This window comes from Panulirus ornatus, chromosome 7, assembly GCF_036320965.1.
Source record: "Panulirus ornatus isolate Po-2019 chromosome 7, ASM3632096v1, whole genome shotgun sequence".
NCBI lineage: Eukaryota > Metazoa > Arthropoda > Malacostraca > Decapoda > Palinuridae > Panulirus > Panulirus ornatus.
Window position 1 is genome coordinate 2,179,626 of NC_092230.1, and position 21,808 is coordinate 2,201,433.

The 21,808-nt window shown below is 40.2% G+C and overlaps 1 protein-coding gene across 9 annotated transcripts in view; it reads left to right on the forward strand.

The window, feature by feature from the left end:
* LOC139749365 (uncharacterized) overlaps nucleotides 1-21,808 on the forward strand; it is a 492,874-nt gene that overhangs the window by 423,228 nt on the left and 47,838 nt on the right. For all 9 annotated transcript variants that reach the window (XM_071663129.1, XM_071663130.1, XM_071663123.1 and 6 more), the window contains 3 exons: nucleotides 2,540-2,706; nucleotides 7,714-7,790; nucleotides 16,550-16,639. In XM_071663129.1, the coding sequence (XP_071519230.1) occupies nucleotides 2,553-2,706; nucleotides 7,714-7,790; nucleotides 16,550-16,639 (321 nt within the window). In that variant the 5' untranslated portion in view covers nucleotides 2,540-2,552. The remainder of the gene's footprint in view (nucleotides 1-2,539; nucleotides 2,707-7,713; nucleotides 7,791-16,549; nucleotides 16,640-21,808) is intronic.

Sequence of the window (21,808 nt, forward strand, 5' to 3'; positions counted from 1 at the left end):
TTGGCGTAATGCATGCCTAGTGCCATTGTACAAAGGCAAAGTGGATAAAGGTGAGTGTTCAAAGGCATAAGTTTGTTGAGTATTCCTAGGAAATTGTATGGGAGGATACTGATTGAGAGGGTGAAGGTATGTACAGAGTGTCAGATTGGCGAGGGGCAATGTGGTTTCAGAAGTGGTAGAGGATGTGTGGATCAGGTAGTTGCTTTGAAAATGTGTGTGAGAAATACTTAGGAAAACAGATGGATTTGTATGTAGCATTTATGGATCTGAAGAAGGCATATGAGAGGGTTGATAGAGATGCTTAAGAGTATATGGTGTGGGAGGAAAGCTACCAGAAGCAGTGAAAAGTTTTTATCAAGGATGTGAGGCTTGTGTACAAGTAGGAAGAGAGGAGAGTGATTGGCTCTCAGTGAAAGTCGGTCTGCGGCAGGGATACATGATGTTCCCATGGTTGTTTAATTTGTTTATGGATGATGTGGTTAGGAGGGTAAGTGCTAGAGTTTTGGAGAGAGGGGCAAGTATGCAGTCTGTTGGGGATGAAAGGGCCCAGGAAGTGAGTCAGTTGTTGTTCGCTGATGATACAACTCTGATGGTTGATTCAAATGAGAAACTGCAGAGGTCGGTGACAGAGTTTGGAAGAGTGTCTGAAAGGAGAAAGTTAAGAGTAAATGTGAATAAGAGCACGGTCATTAGGCTCATTAGGGTTGAGGGACAAGGTAATTGGGATGTAAGTTTAAAGGGAGAAAAATTGGAGGAAGTGAAGTGTTTTAGGGGGTGAAGGTTCTGGGAGCGATGAAGAATGCATGGAATGAGAGAAAGTTATCTCGGAGAGCAAAAATAGGCATGTTTCAAGGAATAGTAGTTCCAACAATTCTATATGGTTGCAAGGCATGGATTATAGATAGGGTTATATAGAGGAGGGTGGATGTATTGGAAATGAGATGTTTGAGGACAGTATGTTGTGTGAGGTGGTTTGATCAAGTAAGTAATGAAAGAGTAAGAGAGATTTGTGGAAATAAAAAGTGTGGTTGAGAGAACAGAAGCGGGTGTGTTGAAGTGCTTTGGACATTTGATGAGAATGAGTGAGGAGAGAATGACAAAGAGGATATATGTGTCAGAAGTTGGGGGAACAAGGAGAAGTGGGAGACCAAATTAGAGGTGGAAGGATGGAGTGAAATAGATTTTGAGCGATTGGGGCCTAAACATACAGGAGGGTAAGAGACGTGCAAGGAATAGGGTGAATTGGAACGATTTGGTATACTGGGGTCGATATGCTGTCAGTGGACTGAACCAGGACATGTGAAACATCTGGGGTAAGCCATGGAAAGGTCAGTGGGGCCTGGATGTGGATAGGAAGCTGTGGTTTCAGTGCATTACACATGACAGCTAGAGACTAAGTGTAAGCGGATGTGGCCTTCTTTCATATGTCTCCTGGCATTACCTTGCTGATGCATAGGTTGGCAATACTGTTTCCTGTGGGGCAGGGTGGCGCCGGAATGGATGAAGTTGAGTGAGTATGAATATGTACATGTGTATATATGTTTGTGTATGCATAAGTATGGATATATGAACTTTTAGACCACGAGGGAAAATCAAAGCTGGAAAATTTGCTTAAGCAATTTCATGTATTTCAACACATCTTAAGGAGCAAATAGTAACAAATCATGGATGGAGGAAGATATACAGTAACACCAGTAGTTGGTAACAGGATCACATCTTACATGGTACTGAGTGTTTGAAAGTCTGGACACATCAGGAATCCAATTAGTTTTATTTACTCTCTGTTTTGGGGCAGCAGTGTAACATACTTGTATATAGTTAGTATAATATGTTTGTACATATTTTGGAGTTTTGTACTTTACATGTGTTGATACTTTATGTACTGTATTGATAAACGTTATATCCACAACATTAGTAGGGTGATTTTGGCTTGTTTAGAAAATGAAATAGCATTACTCCACACTGTAACCAGCAATCTGTTTGTTTCCTTGCCTTCTACAAAGATCCAAATCCTTGCATCCTTGAGGATACACCACAAGTAAAATGTCTACTCATTCTAAAGGAGTTCACATTTCCTTCCCACTGGAAGTAGCACAGTCTTCGGCTGCAAGAGCCTGCAGAAAGAGCTTCTTGGTAACATTGGGACATCTTTCTCGGACACTGGTCTTAAGGTAGTTATAAATGAATATTTTGATTACCCTTGGACCCCATTCCAAAAGGATCTTGATGTTGCCCAGCTAGCTTTTTTTCAGTGGCTCTTGCAGTTCCAAGACTGTGCTGCACTCATTAGCAGGAAAAAGAATTACCTTCTTTGAAGCAAGAAGTTCTTTTACTAGACTGTGATCTGTTCCATCAATGGATGATATAGCCTTATCAGAGGTGACTTTTTGTTAACATTGTAACCTCAAGCATACAGGGATAAAAACAAGCAGCATGAATACATCAAAACTCCTTCTATGATAGACAATAGGTTTTACCAATGATATTCAACCAATGCTGAAAAAACTTTCTAGACATGGACATTTTGTATTTTTTGCAGCTCTTCAAGGGAGATGAGGAATATGGCAGAAAAGATGCGACGGGACAAGCTCAACTATTATATCAGCGAACTGGCCGGTATTGTTCCCCTGGGTTCTGGAGCCAACAAGCGCATTGACAAGACATCTGTCCTCAGACTGGCTGCCAATTATATTCGCATGCACAAGAGTTAGTAGTTCTCTTCATCTCTCTTTGCAAGTCAGTAGCTAGCTCACTCACACTTTCATCTTTCTCTTTATTATATATTCTGATATTCTCTGAAATTATAAGGGCTGTACAAGGGAAGGATTAAGTGTTCCCATTTTTACAATTTTCTATACCCTAAAATCTTGTATCAACTTTAGGCTCATTTTCAAATCTATCTTTGTTCATTTACTTGGTGTTTGGCAGTGGGGTTAGATTCACTGTGTTCAGTTTTATTTGTTTAAAAGCCAATTATTTTTGTGATGTAACTTATTAGGTTACAAGTGTATTGTAGATTTACAGCTTTATTGTATTTTGTAATAAGGTTTGACAAATCATTTTCACCAGAATCAAAAGTGAAGGACTTTTGTCTGTAGTGCTTAATTTTATTGATACTCGTCTGTTGTGTAAACATGATAATCCCAATGAAAGCTTAGGTGAGGTTGCTGTATGTTTTATGGTTGTGATGTGCGAACAGCCTTATCACAATGATCAGGAAGAGGAACAAGGTAGGGCATTTTGCTTCGTTAACGTTAAAGTCTATATTGGACAGACTCTTAGCATTCCTGGGGATAGGGAAGAAGGAGTACCACCTATATATCTCCAGTATGTCATAAAAGATGACTGAGGAGAGAAAGTGGGGGATTGGAAATCCTTCCCTCCTGTGATATCACTTTCTAAAAGTAGGAACAGAAAAAGTCCACAACTGAGGATTTTTCCTTGAAGGCTTAGATCACGTTTACTAAGTGTTGCTTGAGTGCACTTACGCATGATTACATTGCAGTCAAAAAGTATCCTTTGGCAAGGGTGCATCGTTACCAGTGGATGAAAGGGAATATAAACTCATCAAGGAATTTCTCTTTAATGGTGGCCATCATTTTCCTTCTGGACAGAGAAAAAGAGTATGAAAACAAGAGAGAAAGTGCTTCCCTACAATTACTTATGATGAAATTTTGCCAACAGGCAGTTTTAGCATGAAGTGTTAACTGCAGAAGAATCTAAGCTTATGAAGAATGAGTTAGATGAGCTACTTATTGTGTTACTTGTTAGATAAGAGATTGCATGTTTGTGGACTAAAAGTCAGTTGCCCATGTATGGATGAGACAGAAAGAGAAACAGCAACCTGGGCCAAAGGAGAGATACTTGACAACCACTGCAGTGCTGGTTCATTGTGTAACCATCACTACCCCTCCCTATACCCAGGTGGGCCATACTGGTAACACACCTCTCTGGCCAGTGGAGGCCCACCATCTATTTACTAAGCATGAGAGAGAGTTCTTAATTGCTTATGAATACTTAATTGAGGTTTTGCCAAAAGCCAGCAAGCAGATAGCATTCACATTAGAAAATATAGAGTTACAAAACAATCACAGCAGGAAATATAGAAATAAAAAGAGCAAGCCAAGTTAGTTACTTGTTTTCAAATATTAGGTATGAGTTAAAGGGAGTGTATGTTTGTGGACTGAAAGCCAGCAGGCCAAATATGTGTTAGGCAGAAAGAAAAGACAGCTTCCTGGACCAAAGGTGTAACGCATAGCAGCCATTGAAGTGCTATCTCAGTGCATCTGTCACTACCACTTCCAATATCCAGGCAGGTTGTGCTAGTAATGTACCTCTGTTCAGCGGCTGCTTACCACCTACTGCATACCAGAAAGAGGGACAGAGACAGCGCTAGAAAAGATTATTCCGAAAACAGTTTCGTGCTGATGAAACTGAAAATAAGTCATTTTTCTCTGTTCCCTGCACTTTGGATCTTGAGTTCATTCGGAACAAATTTCACACATCATTGTTATCTTTTTGAAATTGGTTTAACTTAACTTGAGGTGTAGGAGTGAATAATAGGTGCAGTAATAGGCTAAGAAGTGGCACTAGAGTCAACCATTTATGCCATGGAGGAAAAGTGATGAGTGATTGGGGGTGATGGCTCTGAATGTTAGTGGGATGACATGAGATTTTGGAGGGGGCTTGTTGAGAATTCAAATTATAATTTGAATGTCCTGGGAGCTGGAGAAGCTCGTATTCTTGGGCAGGGTGTATGGAGTGAAAATGAAAATGGTGAAAGCTAGTTGTGGGAGGGCATGGAAGGAGGAATGGTTTGGATGGAAATGAATGAAAATTCAGGAGGAAGGAAAGAAGGATATGCAAGAGAGCTACCACCAATAGTATGTTAAGGTTTTACTGAGCATGAATGCTGTGGATGAAGAATAGTGGGTGAAAGGAAAGATTGGAATTGTGAAGTATGCATGGGCAATGTGTATACGCTCTTGTGAGTATGAGGACTGTGCAAGGTAAGGATAAAATGAAGCATTTCTGGAGAAATTTGAATCTCTGTATAAATAGGTTGTAATGGGTGATATGAATGTGAAGGTGGGATGGGATGAAATTGGTGACATAGTTCATGAATGGGTAGTGCCTGGAGTAAATGAAAATGGAAGTTATCTTGTAGATGTGTGTGCTGAGAGGGTTTTATTCCTTGTACACACAGTTTTTACAGCACAAGATGATCCACAGATGTATGTCGATGAGAAATAATGGAAGAGAAAAGCAAACGGGTTCGATTGACTATATGGCTGTGAATAAAAGGTTGAGGAATATTGTGGTGGATGCTAGAGTTGTGAGAGGATCTACAGAAATTCTGACCATTTTGCCATACTTATTGAGGTGAGGATCAGGGATTGGAGATAGGGCATAAGGGAGAATGGAGGGGTAAAGTTGTTGGCAAGGGAAAAGATGGAGAAAAAATGCAACAAGTATGAGAGTAGTCATGTAAATGAGGTGTTTAAAGTGTTAAGAAAAAGATTGTGAAAGATAGCAGGATTAGTAGTTGGATACAAGGTTGTGAGATAGAAGAATAGAAGTGGAAAGGCATTGTGGACAAATGAGATTAGAAATGCTGTGGAAAAAATGAAAAAGGCATGTGGTAGATTTTTTTAAAGGAGTGTACTAGTGGAAATTCAGCAAAGTAATTTAAAAGAATATAAGATGTGTAGGTGGAATGTTAAGAGGCTTATAAAGGAAATTAAAGTACATAGAGATTTTGGAAGAAAGTTGAGTGAAAAGTTTAAGGAAAATAAGAAATTGTACTGGAAGGAGGTGAAAAAGGAAAGAGATAAATGAAAGAATTGAAATGGAAATGTGAGAAGAAAGGAACAAGAGTTGCTGAATCAAAAAAAGGAAGTTAAAGGAAGATGGAAAGAGTATTTTGAAGAACTGATGAATGTGGGAGAGGTTCAGCAGCAGTTAAGGCCAAAAAAAGGCAATAATGAAGTTGAAAAGTAGGAAAGGCACCTGGAGTTGATGGGATTACATCTTGAATGTTGAGGTATGGAGGAGGAAGCCAGTAGAGAGTAATAGAGTGGATACATTTGATATGGAAGCAGAAGTTTTTGCCTGAAGAGAGGGTGGAAGATATTATTTTTCCTTTATTCAAAGGAAAAGGCGCTAAGGATGTATGAAGCAATTGCTGGGGACTAAGTCTCTCACTATACCAGAAGAAGTGTATGCCAAGTGATGGAAGTGACTGAATGCAGAATGACTGTGGAATATGGGGATTTTAGGAAAGGTAGGGGATGTGTGGATCAGATTTTGGCTGTGAGAATCACTGTAGATAAAGAATCCAGTGAAAGGTAAGAAACTGTATGCAGTTTTTATGAATGTGGAGAAAGTGTATAATAGAGTCGAGTGGAATGCCCTGTGGGATGTGCTAATGTTATATGATGTAGAGGGACAACTGTTAGATGATGTGAATGCCTTTAACAGAGAAGTAAATGCATGTGTGGAAGTGATTGAAGAGTTGAGTGAAAGTTTCAGTATACATGAGGGTATGAGACAGGGTTGTGTGATGTCACTGTGGCCTTTTAACATATATGTAAATGTAGTGATAAGAGAGATGAAAATAGAACTAGGGAAAAGGAGTGTAGAGATGGAGTGTGATGTTTAGGTATGATGGCTAGTGACAAGTCTGCTTGCATAAGATATTGTGTTGTTTGTTAAGAGTTAAGAGGAGTTGCAGAAGGTTGTAAGTATATTTTATGATGTATGTAAGCTTGGGCAATTGAAGGTAATTGAGTGTAAAAGTAAAGTAATGATGTTTGAAAGGAAACAGAGTGAAAATATAGATTTTGCAAAGCCCTACAGAGTGAGAGAAGAAAGTGTACAAAACTGTGTTATACATATGTGGGGAGAAAAACTGGAAGAGGTGACACAATTCAAGTATTAGGGAGCTATATTTGATAAGTTTGCTTATATGGAAGGAGAGATGAGGGAGAGAGTAGTACATGGTAGTACATGTGGGTTCTTTAATAGAATGATGAAATGTAGAGGTGTAAGTATGGAAGTGAAGAAAGGATTAAGGGACAGCATAGTCTCTTAACCTTGACTTATGTAGTTGAAACATAAACTTAGAATGAGTCACAGAGGTCAAAAATCCAGGCTGTGGAAATTATTTACTTAAGAGGAGCATTTAGTGTGACTAGATGGAATGAAGAAAGTATTGAGGAATGTATGAGAGGTTTGATATAGCAAGCAATGCAAAGGAAATGAATTATGGAGTGGCAGTGTGGGTGAAACATAATACTTTGAGGTGGTTTGGGCATGAGGAAAGAATGCAAGACTGGGAGTTTACAAAGTGAGTGCATGATAGTACATTTAAAGGGGTTGGTGTAAGAAGAAGACCACCAGTGATATGGGGAAGTAGAGTATTGGAAGGAGAAAAATGGTGGAAGAATGCATGGAAGCCATTGGTGCATGCAAGGGAGGCATGCGAGCACACAGAAAAGTGGAGATGTTTTTGTTGTGGCCAACTCTTTGATTGGACTTCCCAGAGGGAATGGGCATCAGAGTTATGGATAGATAGATAGACAGACTGTAACAATATGATAAAGGAGAAGCTGCAGACATAGACTTCTCTGAAATTGGTTAGGCATGGATATGTAAAAAAGAAAAAAGTTTCATTCATTTCTTTGTAACACTGACATTATTTGTTTTCCACAGTTTTGAGGGATGATGAAGAAGAGTTGGGAAGAATACCCCAAGTACTTGGCAGTGACATCACCTGCAATCTGCTAGAAGTGAGTTATTCCAAGATTTTTATGTCTACCAGACATGCAAAAACAAAAACAAAAAACATTAAAGATTTATGTATGTATACATGTTTTTTACTAATACTCATCTTCACAAGCTTTCATATGTACAGTAGTATTCTATAAAGAACTTTCTCTATAAATATTTAGATTTTTTATTTGAAGTACATAAGGTTGACTGTGAAATTCTAAAAACTTTAGGAAGTGAAGAGGATTGGATCTTAATTCTTTTTGAGGCTATTCATCACTTTTAAGCTATAACTGAAAATTCAGAGAGGGACAAGTATGCAGCATGTAGGGGGTGAGGTAGCCTGAGAAGTGGGTCACCTGTCGTTTTCTGATGACACAGTGCTGGTAGCAGATTCAAGTGAGAAATTATAGAAGTTGGTGTCAGTTTGGGAGTGTGTACAAGGAGCAGTTCAAGAGTAAATGTAAAAAAAAGCCAGATATAGGTCTGACTATGGAAGATGGACAGGTCAGTTGGGATGTGAGTTTGAATTGAGAAACATTGAAGTGTTTTAGATATCCAAGAGTGGACATGGTAGCAAATGGAACCATGGGAGTGGAAGTAAGTCATAGGGTGGATGAGAGGGTGAAGGTTCTAGGGAGCATTGAGGAATGTGTAGAAAGAGAGGACAATGTCTGGGATGGCAGAAATGGGTATGTTTGAAGGTATAGCAGGGTCATTATTGTTGTATGGATGTGAGACACAGAATATAGAGGACAGTGTGCCAGGAAGGATGGATGTGATGGAAATTAAATGTTATTTTTTTTTCTATTTTGCTTTGTTGCTGTCTCCCGCATTGGCGAGGTAGCTCAAGGAAACAGACGAAAGAAAGGCCCAACCCACCCACATACACATGTATATACATACACGTCCACACACGCAAATATACATACCTATACATCTCAATGTACCCATATATATACACACACAGACATATACATATGTACACATGTACATAATTCATACTGTCTGCCTTTATTTATTCCCATCCCCACCTCGCCACACATGGAATAACAACCCCCTCCCCCTCAAGTGTGCGAGGTAGCGCCAGGAAAAGACAACAAAGGCCCCATTCGCTCACGCTCAGTCTCCAGCTGTCATGCAATGATGCCCGAAACCACAGCTCCCTTTCCACATCCAGGCCCCACAGAAGTTTCCATGGTTTACCCCAGACGCTTTGCATGCCCTGATTCAATCCATTGACAGCATGTCGATCCCGGTATACCACATCGATCCAATTCACTCTATTCCTTGCCCGCCTTTCACCCTCCTGCATGTTCAGGCCCCAATCACTCATAATCTTTTTCACTCCATCTTTCCACCTCCAATTTGGTCTCCCACTTCTCCTCGTTCCCTCCACCTCCGACACATATATCCTCTTGGTCAATCTTTCCTCACTCATTCTCTCCATGTGCCCAAACCATTTCAAAACACCCTCTTCTGCTCTCTCAACCACGCTCTTTTTATTTCCACACATCTCCCTTACCCTTACATTACTTACTCGATCAAACCACCTCACACCACATATTGTCCTCAAACATCTCATTTCCAGCACATCCATCCTCCTGCGCACAACTCTATCCATAGCCCATGCCTTGCAACCATACAACATTGTTGGAACCACTATCCTTCAAACATAGCCAATTTTTCTTTCCAAGATAATGTTCTCGACTTCCACACATTCTTCAAGGCTCCCAGGATTTTCGCCCCCTCCCCCACCCTATGATTTACTTCTGCTTCCATGGTTCCATCCGCTGCCAGATCCACTCCCAGATATCTAAAACACTTTACTTCCAGTTTTTCTCCATTCAAACTTACCTTCCAATTGACTTGACCCTCAACCCTACTGTACCTAATAACCTTGCTCTTATTCACATTTACTCTTAACTTTCTTCTTTCACACACTTTACCAAACTCAGTCACCAGCTTCTGCAGTTTCTCACACGAATCAGCCACTAGCGCTGTATCATCAGCGAACAACAACTGACTCACTTCCCAAGCTCTCTCATCCCCAACAGACTGCATTAAATTAAATGTATGAGGACATTTAATGGTGTCAGCTGGTTTGATCAAGTAAGTAATAAAAGGGTAAGAGATAGGTAGGGTAATGTGTATGTGGCTGAGAGAGAGCTGAAGAGAGTGTGCTGAAATGGTGTGGACATATTAAGAGAATGAGTGAGAGAGGTTGACAGAGAGGATATATTTGTGTCAAAAGTGGAGGGAAATAGGAAAGGGACATCAGACTGGAGATGGAAGATTGGAGTGGAAAATATTTTGAGTGATTGGGACCTGAACATGCAGATAGAGTGGATTGGAGCAATGTGGTTTACAAGGTACGATGAGCTGACAGAGGCCTGAATGAGGGTATATGAAGCAACCAGGAGAAACTACAGAAAGGTCTGTGGGGCCTGGTTATTGATAGAAGGCTGTGGTTTTGGTGTATTACACATGACAACAAAGAATGTATCTGAGCAAATGAGGCCTTTTCTTCATTTGTTCCTGACACTACTTTACTATCACAAGCAACAGCAAACAGATGTAAAAAAAAATATAGTACATACAACATTCACTCCCCGCACAACAAAAGGAACAAATGAATACCCTCAGAACAATAACTGGTATCAGGTTTGGACAAGAAAAAAAATCCTTTTTATAAGCAAACAATTCATTTGCTACATTGTAAACTATGTCTAACCTGCTTGGTCATCTACAAATACAAGAAAGCTACAAACCACCCCAAACAGAATACTCAGAAAGATCACTGACTCCCTAGGAACTAGAAACACTGAGCCATGCACAACATAACAAAGACTCTCCCAGTTGAGGGACTTGGAGCCATAGTCCTGAATCAACCAACCACCTGATGTTGAGATTGGAGCCTAATATGTCTGCCACATGCTTCTTTAACTGGCCTGATGGTAAGGGAATTGATATATATCAATGAATAAGGGTGAAAATCCATTTAGCCAGTAAGAAAAGCATGAAGTGGATATTTTAGAACTTCAGCCTTGACATTGGGTGATTGGTTTATTCGTTTTTCTGGCCTAAGTACCTCAATTCTTTGCAACAGTACTAGATTCTTCTCTTCCAAACCAGTAACCACAGGTGCCAGGTAGAAATGAAAAGCTTACTCTGTCTCACACTTTCAGCAACTTATACTTACAGATTCCCCTGCCCCAACAAACAACATAGAAAACTCTTTCTTTTCTCTTTCATGGTATTCGCCATTACCCTCGTTAGCGAGGTAGTGTTAAGAACAGAGGACTGGGCCTTTGAGAGAATACCCTCATCTGGCCCCCTTCTCTGTTCCTTCTTTTGGAAAATTAAAAAAAACGAGAGGGGAGGATTTCCAGCCACCTGCTCCCTCCCCTTTTAGTCGCCTTCTACGACATGCAGGGAATACGTGGGAAGTATTCTTTCTGCCCTATCCCCAGGGATACATGCTAAAATGACCTGACATGTACTAAAGACCCACTCTCAAACATCACCTCACCAGATGTGCACCCATCTGAAACTCCACTCCCTAGCCATGTAAGTTACAATTTCTCATCTGCATTCTGCATACCACCCATGTAAACAGTACAAACATTGATCCATCATATTATAAGATCCATCGTGCCCAAGGTACAACTTTTTTAATGAATAAGCTGAACACTTTTAAATTTTTCTGCTAACATCATTACACTTCTTAACCTATGGTCCTACCTAATGGATATGGCTGGCTTCCTATACATGATTTTTTTATATGAAAGCACATATCTTGGGAAATACATACCCCAGTCAAGGCCTTCTTGGGCGAAAAGAAAATGATTATGAGAAAAAGAAAGAAAAGATTGACCAGAGCTCGTGTGCTTTTAGACCTGACTTATACAGATAGGAAGGTTGTAGAAAGAAGGAAAGACTAAAGAAGGAAAAGAATTCCACAGCTTCACATTTCAAGGAAAGGCTGTTCTCTCTACAGAAACTTGGGGAAGCAGCAACCAGGTGCAAGCCATAGGTCACACACAAACAGCTCATGAGAGTTATGGTGAAATAATGTTTTAGGTAGAGGGCAGAAAAGACGGTTTGAGAGCTGATGGTCTGGAGAGTTGGTGAGGCAGAAGCCTTCTGATACCAATCTGGCTAATAGAGAGGTTAAGGAAGAGCCACCCTAAATATACAAGCATTTACTGTGGTGGAAAAACTCCTTTAAATATGAAAAATGCCACTCTCAAGAAAAATGAGTGCATCACTTTTGGGAAGAAGATTTTGTAATGTTGATACGTGGAGTTCCCAGGAAAGAGTAGGTATTTTTATACCCAGCATGTTTATGATCTTGAAAGGTTGAATTTTGGTGTTTTAAATGAACCGAGGGAAATAAGTGATATGTAGAAATTGCATCTTGGCACCATCGAGTTTAACCAGGATGCTGCCTATCTGTTTCATGATGCTGCATGAGTCTCAGTTATGAGATTGCAAGGAAGACAGTGAGTATTAGAGTTAGGATGAGAAAAGTAAAGTATGATCATCAGCATAAGAATGAATTAGGTTTGAAGTTGAAGGGAAACGATCACTCACAGAAAGAAGAAAGAGAGTAGAAAATGGAACAGAACCTTGAGACACTGCTGGTGATAGGATAAGGGGGAAAATTGTACCATTAGCAACTACTGCAGAGGAATGACTAGAGAGAAGCTATGCATTAGAAATGAAGAGATGCAGAAATGCCAAAAGAAGGAAGTTAAAAAAGTAGATATTAATGCCACACCTTGTCAGATGCTATAGAGATATCAAGGACCATGACAAAATACTCACCAAGAGCACACAGAGAGGAGGACCAGAAGTAAGTTACATGGGAGATCACAGATAAACCTTGCCCTGTAAAAGCCTTGTTGGAGACCAAAAAGATTGGAAGGGGATTATTGCTGTTCAAGAAAGTGTGCATTATGAAGAGTTTCAGAGACTTAGTTGTTGCAGAAGTAAGAGCATTGGAGTAATAGTTTGAAGGGATGGAGTAATATCCTTTCATAGAGATGGGCTGCACTAAAGCATAGTTCCAAGAAGGAAGAAAGTATGAGAGATAAAACAGGAAAGCAAGGATTATAGCTAGCACAAAGGCACCCTTCCTTAGGGCTCCAGATGTTTTGTCTGGACCATATATCTTTCCTACTTGAAGCTGGGAAAGTACTCTGAAGACTTGTGCAAGGAAAATATAGGAGAGGGAATAGGTTGTGGGAGGAGATGAGGGAAGAGCTTTGGATAGAGAATCATCTGAAGTAAAATTAGAGGAGAATAAAGTACCTTACCAAAAAGAGTGGCATATTGTTCAGAGACTTAGCCATAGATTAATCAGGTTTGCAGAGAGATGGAAAAGACTTGTGAGAGGAAAATATAGGCGATGGATTAGGTTCTGTGGGAGGAGATGAGGGAAGAGCATTAGATAGAGAATTGTCTGAAGTTACTGAAAAGATTGGCATATCATTTACAGAGTTAGCCATAGCTTAATCAGGTTTGCAGAGAGATGGAATAGATTGATTTACAAAAGATATTGGAAATCATTTTGATAAAGGAATAGGAATATGTATCAGTAGAGGAAGTTTTATTAGCACAATTTCTTTTTTTGAAGGTGTTCCTGACTCTATGGAGAAGAGCTTTACAGTTATTCTATGACAAAATGAAAGCTGAGCTGGATTTACAGGAAGGAAAGAGTTTCATGCTCCTGTGCACTCTGTCCCTGATGCAGCGGTCTTCAAACATGAGTGAACAAAGCATGAAAGATAGAAAGGTCTGGTAGAGGAAGGGACTAATAACTATCTCCCAGCAAAAATGATATCTGCTATACAGTCAATTCAGCTGAAGGTGTCCCAGCCAGCAAAACTGTGCCTGTCCTAAGGAAAGTCAGTAAAGAAACTGCTCAGGATGACCAGTGAATGTTGCCAAAGTGTTAGAGTTAGCATATTGAGGGGGAAGGGGGTGAATGTATCCATTTGAAAGTAATAAAGTTGATGATCAGAGGTCCAAAGGGGCATACATTGTGCAGTGTTTGTATTTCAGTGTGCTAAAGTTGTCATTTTGCAGGGGAAAGGGAATGAATGTACCCAGATGAAAATGATAAAGTTGATATTGTGGTGAGAAAACCAAAGAAACAAAAATTATGCACAGTATTTGTAATGGGAGGTATCACAAGTAAAATAGAGATTGAGTGCATTGGAAGAGTATTTGTGATGGTTGGAAAGTCATGTTGGTTGTTTGATTATTTGTTCCAGAATGTAAAGGAGAAAGAATAAAAGACCTTGACTTCATTAGGATCATCCTGTGTAAAGCTAAAGTAACCCTGGTGGTATACATAGAAATTCCTTGCACAGAGGATTTCGGCACATGGATATGAGAAAGCAGTGCTTTGTGGCTGATCAGAGAGTCAAAGAGTTTACCTAGTTAGAGAAATGGTGGAGAATTTTTTTTTATGCTTGTTTGCCATTTCCTACAGTAACAAGGTATTGGCAGGAACAGATGAAAAAAAAATGGCCTCATTCATGTACATCTGCTCTCTACCTGTCATGTGTAATGCACGAAAACCACAGCCCCACGTTCACAACCAGACCTCACAAACCTTTCTGTAGTTTCCACCGACCACTTCATATGCCCTGGTTCACTCCATGAACACAACATTGCCCACTGTCTGTTAAATCACTCCAGTTCACTCTATCCCATGCATGCCTTACTTCCTTCGTTTTCAAGCCTGAAATTTCAGATCCTTTTCCACTCCATCCAATGCAGTTTCTCTCTTCTCCTTATTCCCTCCACTTTTATTACACATGTACCCTTTTTCTCAACCTCTCCTCACTCAGTCTATGCATATGTCCAAACCATTTCAGCACACCTTCAGCTTTCTCAACCATACTATTCTTATTACAACACCAATTTCTTACCATATCATTTCTTACTTGATGAACCCTCTTCACACCACATATTACCCTCACACATTGCATTTCCAACATGTTTAATTTCCTCTGTATGTTCTCGTTTCAAGTACATACCCTACCTTGCCCTGCCAGATAGTGACTCCTCTTTCCACACATTCCTAGTGTGCCCAGGCTCTTCACCCCTTCACCCATCCTAAGGACCACCTCAGTTCTCATGGTTCCACTTGCTTTCATAAAACACTCCCAGGTACCTAAAACACTTCACTTCCACCAAGTTTTCTCCATTCCAACTCATTCCTCAACTGATCTGTCTCTTTGCACTGATAAACATAACAACCTTGCTTATATTCACATTTACTCTCAACTTTCATCTTCCACACATTCCCCTAAACTCAGACACCAACTTCCACAGTTTCTCACTTGAATTGGACACCAGTGCCATGTCATCTGCAAACTGTAACCGACTTACCTCCCATAACCCTCAACCCTTAACTGACTACAGACCTACCTCTCTTCCCAAAACCTAACATTCACTTCCCTTACCACCCCATCCATAAACACATCAAAGAGCCATGTTGACATTATACACTACCACAAACCAACCTTCACCTGGAGCCACTCACACTCCTTTTTATCTGTTCATATGCATACCTTACTCTCTTGATAAACACTCCTTTGCTTCTGATAACTTCCATAAGGCATCTCTGTCACCCCAGTCTTATGCTTTCTTCAGATCCATAAGTGCCACATAAAAAATCTCATTTCTCAAAGATTTTTTCACAAATTCTTCAAGGCAAACATCCAATCCACACATCCTCTACCACTTCTGAAATCACATTGTTCTTCCTTAATCTGATGTTCTCTGCAAGCTGTCACCTTTGAAATCACAACTTTTCCATACTCAACAAACTTATACAAACATAAAGTCAAAGAAGCTAGAAAAATTTTGTACCAGATGCCCATTTAGTTGGGAGATTCAAGATCTATGAGGCAAGTAATAAGTGTTTTTGTACTACATTAAGCGCAAACACTCCTTGAAGCAGAATTGATGGTAAAGATTATGGTTGTAGATTTGATAGTGTTGAGGAAATGTAGCTGTAGACAGCTGGGTTCTGGAACTGAAGGTCAGGGGAAGAAGCAGATTGGCATTCTGGAGAGGGGAGATTGAATTTGAAACTGAATTTGTAGAAGTAGAATGAGAGAGACCCAGGTCTAGGAGTGGTGTTGGAAAAGAAGAGTTGAGTTCCATTTGCTTGATGACAGTTAAAGGGTCCTGGAAATCATCCTTACCTCCTCCAATATGATGCCAGAGAATCATAATGATATTGTACTGTCAGGATTATTTACTGTTACTATAAAGTGAGGAAAATCTACAGTAGAGGATTGTATGAGATTTGTGTTGTCAGGTGTTATTTATGAGATGTAGAGAAGGTGAGTTTGTGGATTCATTGTCAGAAATCCACATGTAGGTAAACAGAGAAAAGAAATAGCAACCTGGACTATGGAGGGGAACAATAAATGCCACAGTGCTCGCTCACTGCGTTACCATCACTAACCTTCCTGATTAATAGTTGGTGCTTCCTTGGTCCATGGTTGCCAGTCATTTACTAAATTATTGCTATACATATACAAAATTGTTTGTTAATTAATTCCTGATTCTTTCTTTCAAGACTCATAGATTTTTTAATGTAAAAGTATTAAATCCATTGTACTATGAGACATATCTAATTGCTTGTAATCATATACTTTTGAGCACCTTGTATGTCTTATTGTTTGCCAGAATGCTGATATATAAGATTGTAACTGAACTGTAAATGAAAATGAGTATGTTCTCTTTTCAGGCTATGGGTGGATTTCTCCTGGTGGTTACCTCGCTGGGCAAAGTGTTGTACATTACAGAGGCAGTTGACCAGTTCTTTGGTCATAGTCAGGTAACATTGATAATTGGGAAGTAAAAGCACTATCTTTTAAGTTAAAGCTAGGCTTTGCAAATTTTTGTGTGATTCTCAAGAACATGAATCTCATATAGCAAAAATACCATATTTACTGCAGAAATGTATGGTGTTCAGGCTGCATGTAAATTAATTGAAAAGTCCCTTAAGAAAATTTACCATATACCCTAATTCTCAGAGTGCATTCCTGAATATCACACCATGCTCCAGTAAATCCCTTACTTCAAAATGTCCAGGATTCGACTGTAAGAATCCACATAAGCATAAGTGGAGAATATTGCTGGTGTCCTGGTATCAGCAGTTATGAAATAGCAGCATCTGTATGTGAGTGTAATTTATAAGCAGAACAGAAAATTATATTGAATTGAAATGGCAAGCTGGATGGGACTTGGAATTTGGAAGTCGAAAAGAATGACACCTACAAAGGATAAAGAAGTGGTAGACAAATGGCATTCCTCCTCCAACATGAATTACCATTTTTAGACAGTTCTCTGTTGAATTAGCATTGATCATGCTGTGTTGACTCATTGTCACTTAATTAAGAGGACACCATCCCTATTATATCAGAAATTGTAGTATTACAGTTAAACCTGTTAAACATAATTCAAGTTCACAAAATGTTAAGAAAAAATGTATTTTATCAGTGTACGTTGGCAACCCTTTATTATTCAAAACCAATTAAAAAAAATTGGAAAAGATACTTAAGATATTTCATATTGCACACACACCATACTATAGCAATTAGTGTACTCACCACCCTGTGTTTTATGGCACCGGTGTTTACCCTCTCCCATGTGCTTTCTGGCATGGTATTGTGTGCTGGTCTGGCACATTTGTGTGCTTTGTGCACCCTGGATTACTATTCTGAACAATGGGCCCTTTCATGTGTCACCAGCAATTGTATGGCAAGTCCTTAAAGCCTTCTATGTCCTGCATGAAGCACAAGAGGAACATTAGAAGCCTTGAAGAGAAGGTGGAGTCGAGCAACCCTAGGGTCATGCAGTTGCCAAATTTGGGAAAGTTCTGCTTGTTGGTATCTGTTTTGCCAAGAAGAGCAATTAGCAGATCATAAAGATTATAAGCTGTAGGTTTTTGGTTTCCCTAATATATATAACTTTGAAAGAACTTTTTTTTTTTTTTTTTTGCTGTCTCTCGCGTTTGCGAGGTAGCGCAAGGAAACAGACGAAAGAAATGGCCCAACCCACCCCCATACACATGTATATACATACGTCCACACACGCAAATATACATACCTACACAGCTTTCCATGGTTTACCCCAGACGCTTCACATGCCCTGATTTAATCCACTGACAGCACGTCAACCCCGGTATACCACATCGATCCAATTCACTCTATTCCTTGCCCTCCTTTCACCCTCCTGCATGTTCAGGCCCCGATCACACAAAATCTTTTTTCACTCATCTTTCCACCTCCAATTTGGTCTCCCACTTCTCCTCGTTCCCTCCACCTCCGACACATATATCCTCTTGGTCAATCTTTCCTCACTCATTCTCTCCATGTGCCCAAACCATTTCAAAACACCCTCTTCTGCTCTCTCAACCACGCTCTTTTTATTTCCACACATCTCTCTTACCCTTACGTTACTTACTCGATCAAACCACCTCACACCACACATTGTCCTCAAACATCTCATTTCCAGCACATCCATCCTCCTGCACACAACTCTATCCATAGCCCACACCTCGCAACCATACAACATTGTTGGAACCACTATTCCTTCAAACATACCCATTTTTGCTTTCCGAGATAATGTTCTCGACTTCCACACATTCTTCAAGGCCCCCAGGATTTTCGCCCCCTCCCCCACCCTATGATCCACTTCCACTTCCATGGTTCCATCCGCTGCCAGATCCACTCCCAGATATCTAAAACACTTTACTTCCTCCAGTTTTTCTCCATTCAAACTTACCTCCCAATTGACTTGACCCTCAACCCTACTGTACCTAATAACCTTGCTCTTATTCACATTTACTCTTAACTTTCTTCTTTCACACACTTTACCAAACTCAGTCACCAGCTTCTGCAGTTTCTCACATGAATCAGCCACCAATGCTGTATCATCAGCGAACAACAACTGACTCACTTCCCAAGCTCTCTCATCCACAACAGACTTCATACTTGCCCCTCTTTCCAAAACTCTTGCATTCACCTCCCTAACAACCCCATCCATAAACAAATTAAACAACCATGGAGACATCACACACCCCTGCTGCAAACCTACATTCACTGAGAACCAATCACTTTCCTCTCTTCCTACACGTACACATGCCTTACATCCTCGATAAAAACTTTTCACTGCTTCTAACAACTTGCCTCCCACACCATATATTCTTAATACCTTCCACAGAGCATCTCTATCAACTCTATCATATGCCTTCTCTAGATCCATAAATGCAACATACAAATCCATTTGCTTTTCTAAGTATTTCTCACATACATTCTTCAAAGCAAACACCTGATCCACACATCCTCTACCACTTCTGAAACCACACTGCTCTTTCCCAATCTGATGCTCTGTACATGCCTCACCCTCTCAATCAATACCCTCCCATATAATTTACCAGAAATACTCAACAAACTTATACCTCTGTAATTTGAGCACTCACTCTTATCCCCTTTGCCTTTGTACAATGGCACTATGCATGCATTCTACCAATCCTTAGGCACCTCACCATGAGTCATACATACGTTAAATAACCTTACCAACCAGTCAGTAATGCAGTCACCCCCTTTTTTAATAAATTCCACTGCAATACCATCCAAACCTGCTGCCTTGCTGGCTTTCATCTTCCGCAAAGCTTTTACTACCTCTTCTCTGTTTACCAAATCATTTTCCCTAACCCTCTCATTTTGCACACCACCTCGACCAAAACACCCTATATCTGCCACTCTATCATCAAACACATTCAACAAACCTTCAAAATACTCACTCCATCTCCTTCTCACATCACCACTACTTGTTATTACCTCCCCATTTGCGCCCTTCACTGAAGTTCCCATTTTCTCCCTTGTCTTACGCACTTTATTTACCTCCTTCCAGAACATCTTTTTATTCTCCCTAAAATTTAATGATACTCTCTCACCCTAACTCTCATTTGCCCTCTTTTTCATCTCTTGCACCTTTCTCTTGACCTCCTGTCTCTTTCTTTTATACATCTCCCACTCAATTGCATTTTTTCCCTGCAAAAATCGTCCAAATGCCTCTCTCTTCTCTTTCACTAATAATCTTACTTCTTCATCCCACCACTCACTACCCTTTCTAATCAACCCACCTCCCACTCTTCTCATGCCACAAGCATCTTTTGCGCAATCCATCACTGATTCCCTAAATACATCCCATTCCTCCCCCACTCCCCTTACTTCCATTGTTCTCACCTTTTTCCATTCTGTACTCAGTCTCTCCTGGTACTTCCTCACACAAGTCTCCTTCCCAAGCTCACTTACTCTCACCACCCTCTTCACCCCAACATTCACTCTTCTTTTCTGAAAGCCCATACAAATCTTCACCTTAGCCTCCACAACTATGAATATATACTGTACTGTACTTAACAAAACTTCTCAATTGTTTCCAATCTTGAAATGTACACATAGACTAAATTAGTGATAAATAATGACTTAGTTGAAATGCTAGGATGGCGTCTGACCCAGTTGAAGCTGAAGGTGAATAAACATTAGTAACATCTTGTAGCTAGAGGAGAGACAAGAGGCAGGTCTTACCTTTTATCCATCATAGTACCAATATGCTATCAGTTTGCTGGCCACATAAAATCTTGTACCATACTATACTGTACCAGTGTGCTGGTAGTGCACTGTATAAAGTTTGTGGAAGAAGAAAGTTGAGAGTAAATGTGAATAAGAGCAAGATTATTAGGTTCAGTAGGGTTGAGGGACAAGCTAATCGGGAGGTAAGTTTGAATAGAGAAAAACTGGAGGAAGTGTTTTAGATATCTGGGCGTGGACTTAGCAGCAGATGGAACCATGGAAGCAGAAGTGAGTCACAAGGTAGGGGAGGGGGCGAAGGTCCTGGGAGCATTGAAGAATGTGTGGAAGGCAAAAACATTATCTCAGAGAACAAAAATGGGTATGTTTGAAGGAATAGTGGTTCCAACAATGTTATATGGTTGTGAGGCATGGGCTATAGATAGGGTTGTGCGGAGAAGGGTGGATGTGTTGGAAATGAGACGTTTGATGACAATATGTGATGTGAGGCGGTTTGATTGAGTAAGTAATGAAAGGGTAAGAGAGCTGTGTGGTAATAAAAAGAGTGTGGTTGAGAGAGCAGAAGAGGGTGTGTTGAAATGGTTTGGATACATGAAGAGAGTGAGTGAGGAAAGACTGACAAATAGGATATATGTGTCAGAGGTGGAGGGAACAAGGAGAAGCAGACCAAATTGGAGGTGGAAGGATGGAGTGAAAAAGATTTTGAGTGATTGGGGCCTGAACTTGCAGGAGAGTGAAAGGTGTGCAAGGAATAGAGTGACTTGGAACAATGTGGTATACCGGGGTCGACGTGCTGTCAATGGATTGAACCAGGGCATGTGAAGGGTCTGGGGGTAAACCATGGAAAGTTTTGTGGAGCCTGGATGTGGAAAGGAAACTGTGGTTTCAGTGCATTACACATATTGGAGGTTCCAGTCACAGACAAAAGTCCACATTGAGGATGGACCCTGATTGAAATATAGAAATCATGAAAGGGAAATGAAGAGACAAGGGAAAGTATTTACAAATTTTGGAGGACCTGAAAAACCTCTAATTTAGAATTTGTCAGGTCATAGTTATTGGGAAAGACATGAAAAAGTAAAGCGTTCCAAAGCTTCAAGGTTTAGGGAAAGAAACAGCGCACTCTTTAGTTGCCTATGGCCACACAGTTATTGTGATGCAGCAGCTTGCCAAGTATTGTGTGGTCTAGCTAGCGGTAAGGGCACACAAGCAGCCAGCTCTCAAAAGCAAAAACCAAAGTAATGCAAGAAGGTGGGTGCAAGAAAGGAGCTACAAAAAGGCTAATCAATTAATCGTGGGATGATTTTTATCCTTGAAAAACAAGGAAAAGAGGAGGAAGTTGGACTTACACAACAGAACTCTTTCTTCCAGCAGTTTTCCCATTGCATACTTCATCATAGTAATTT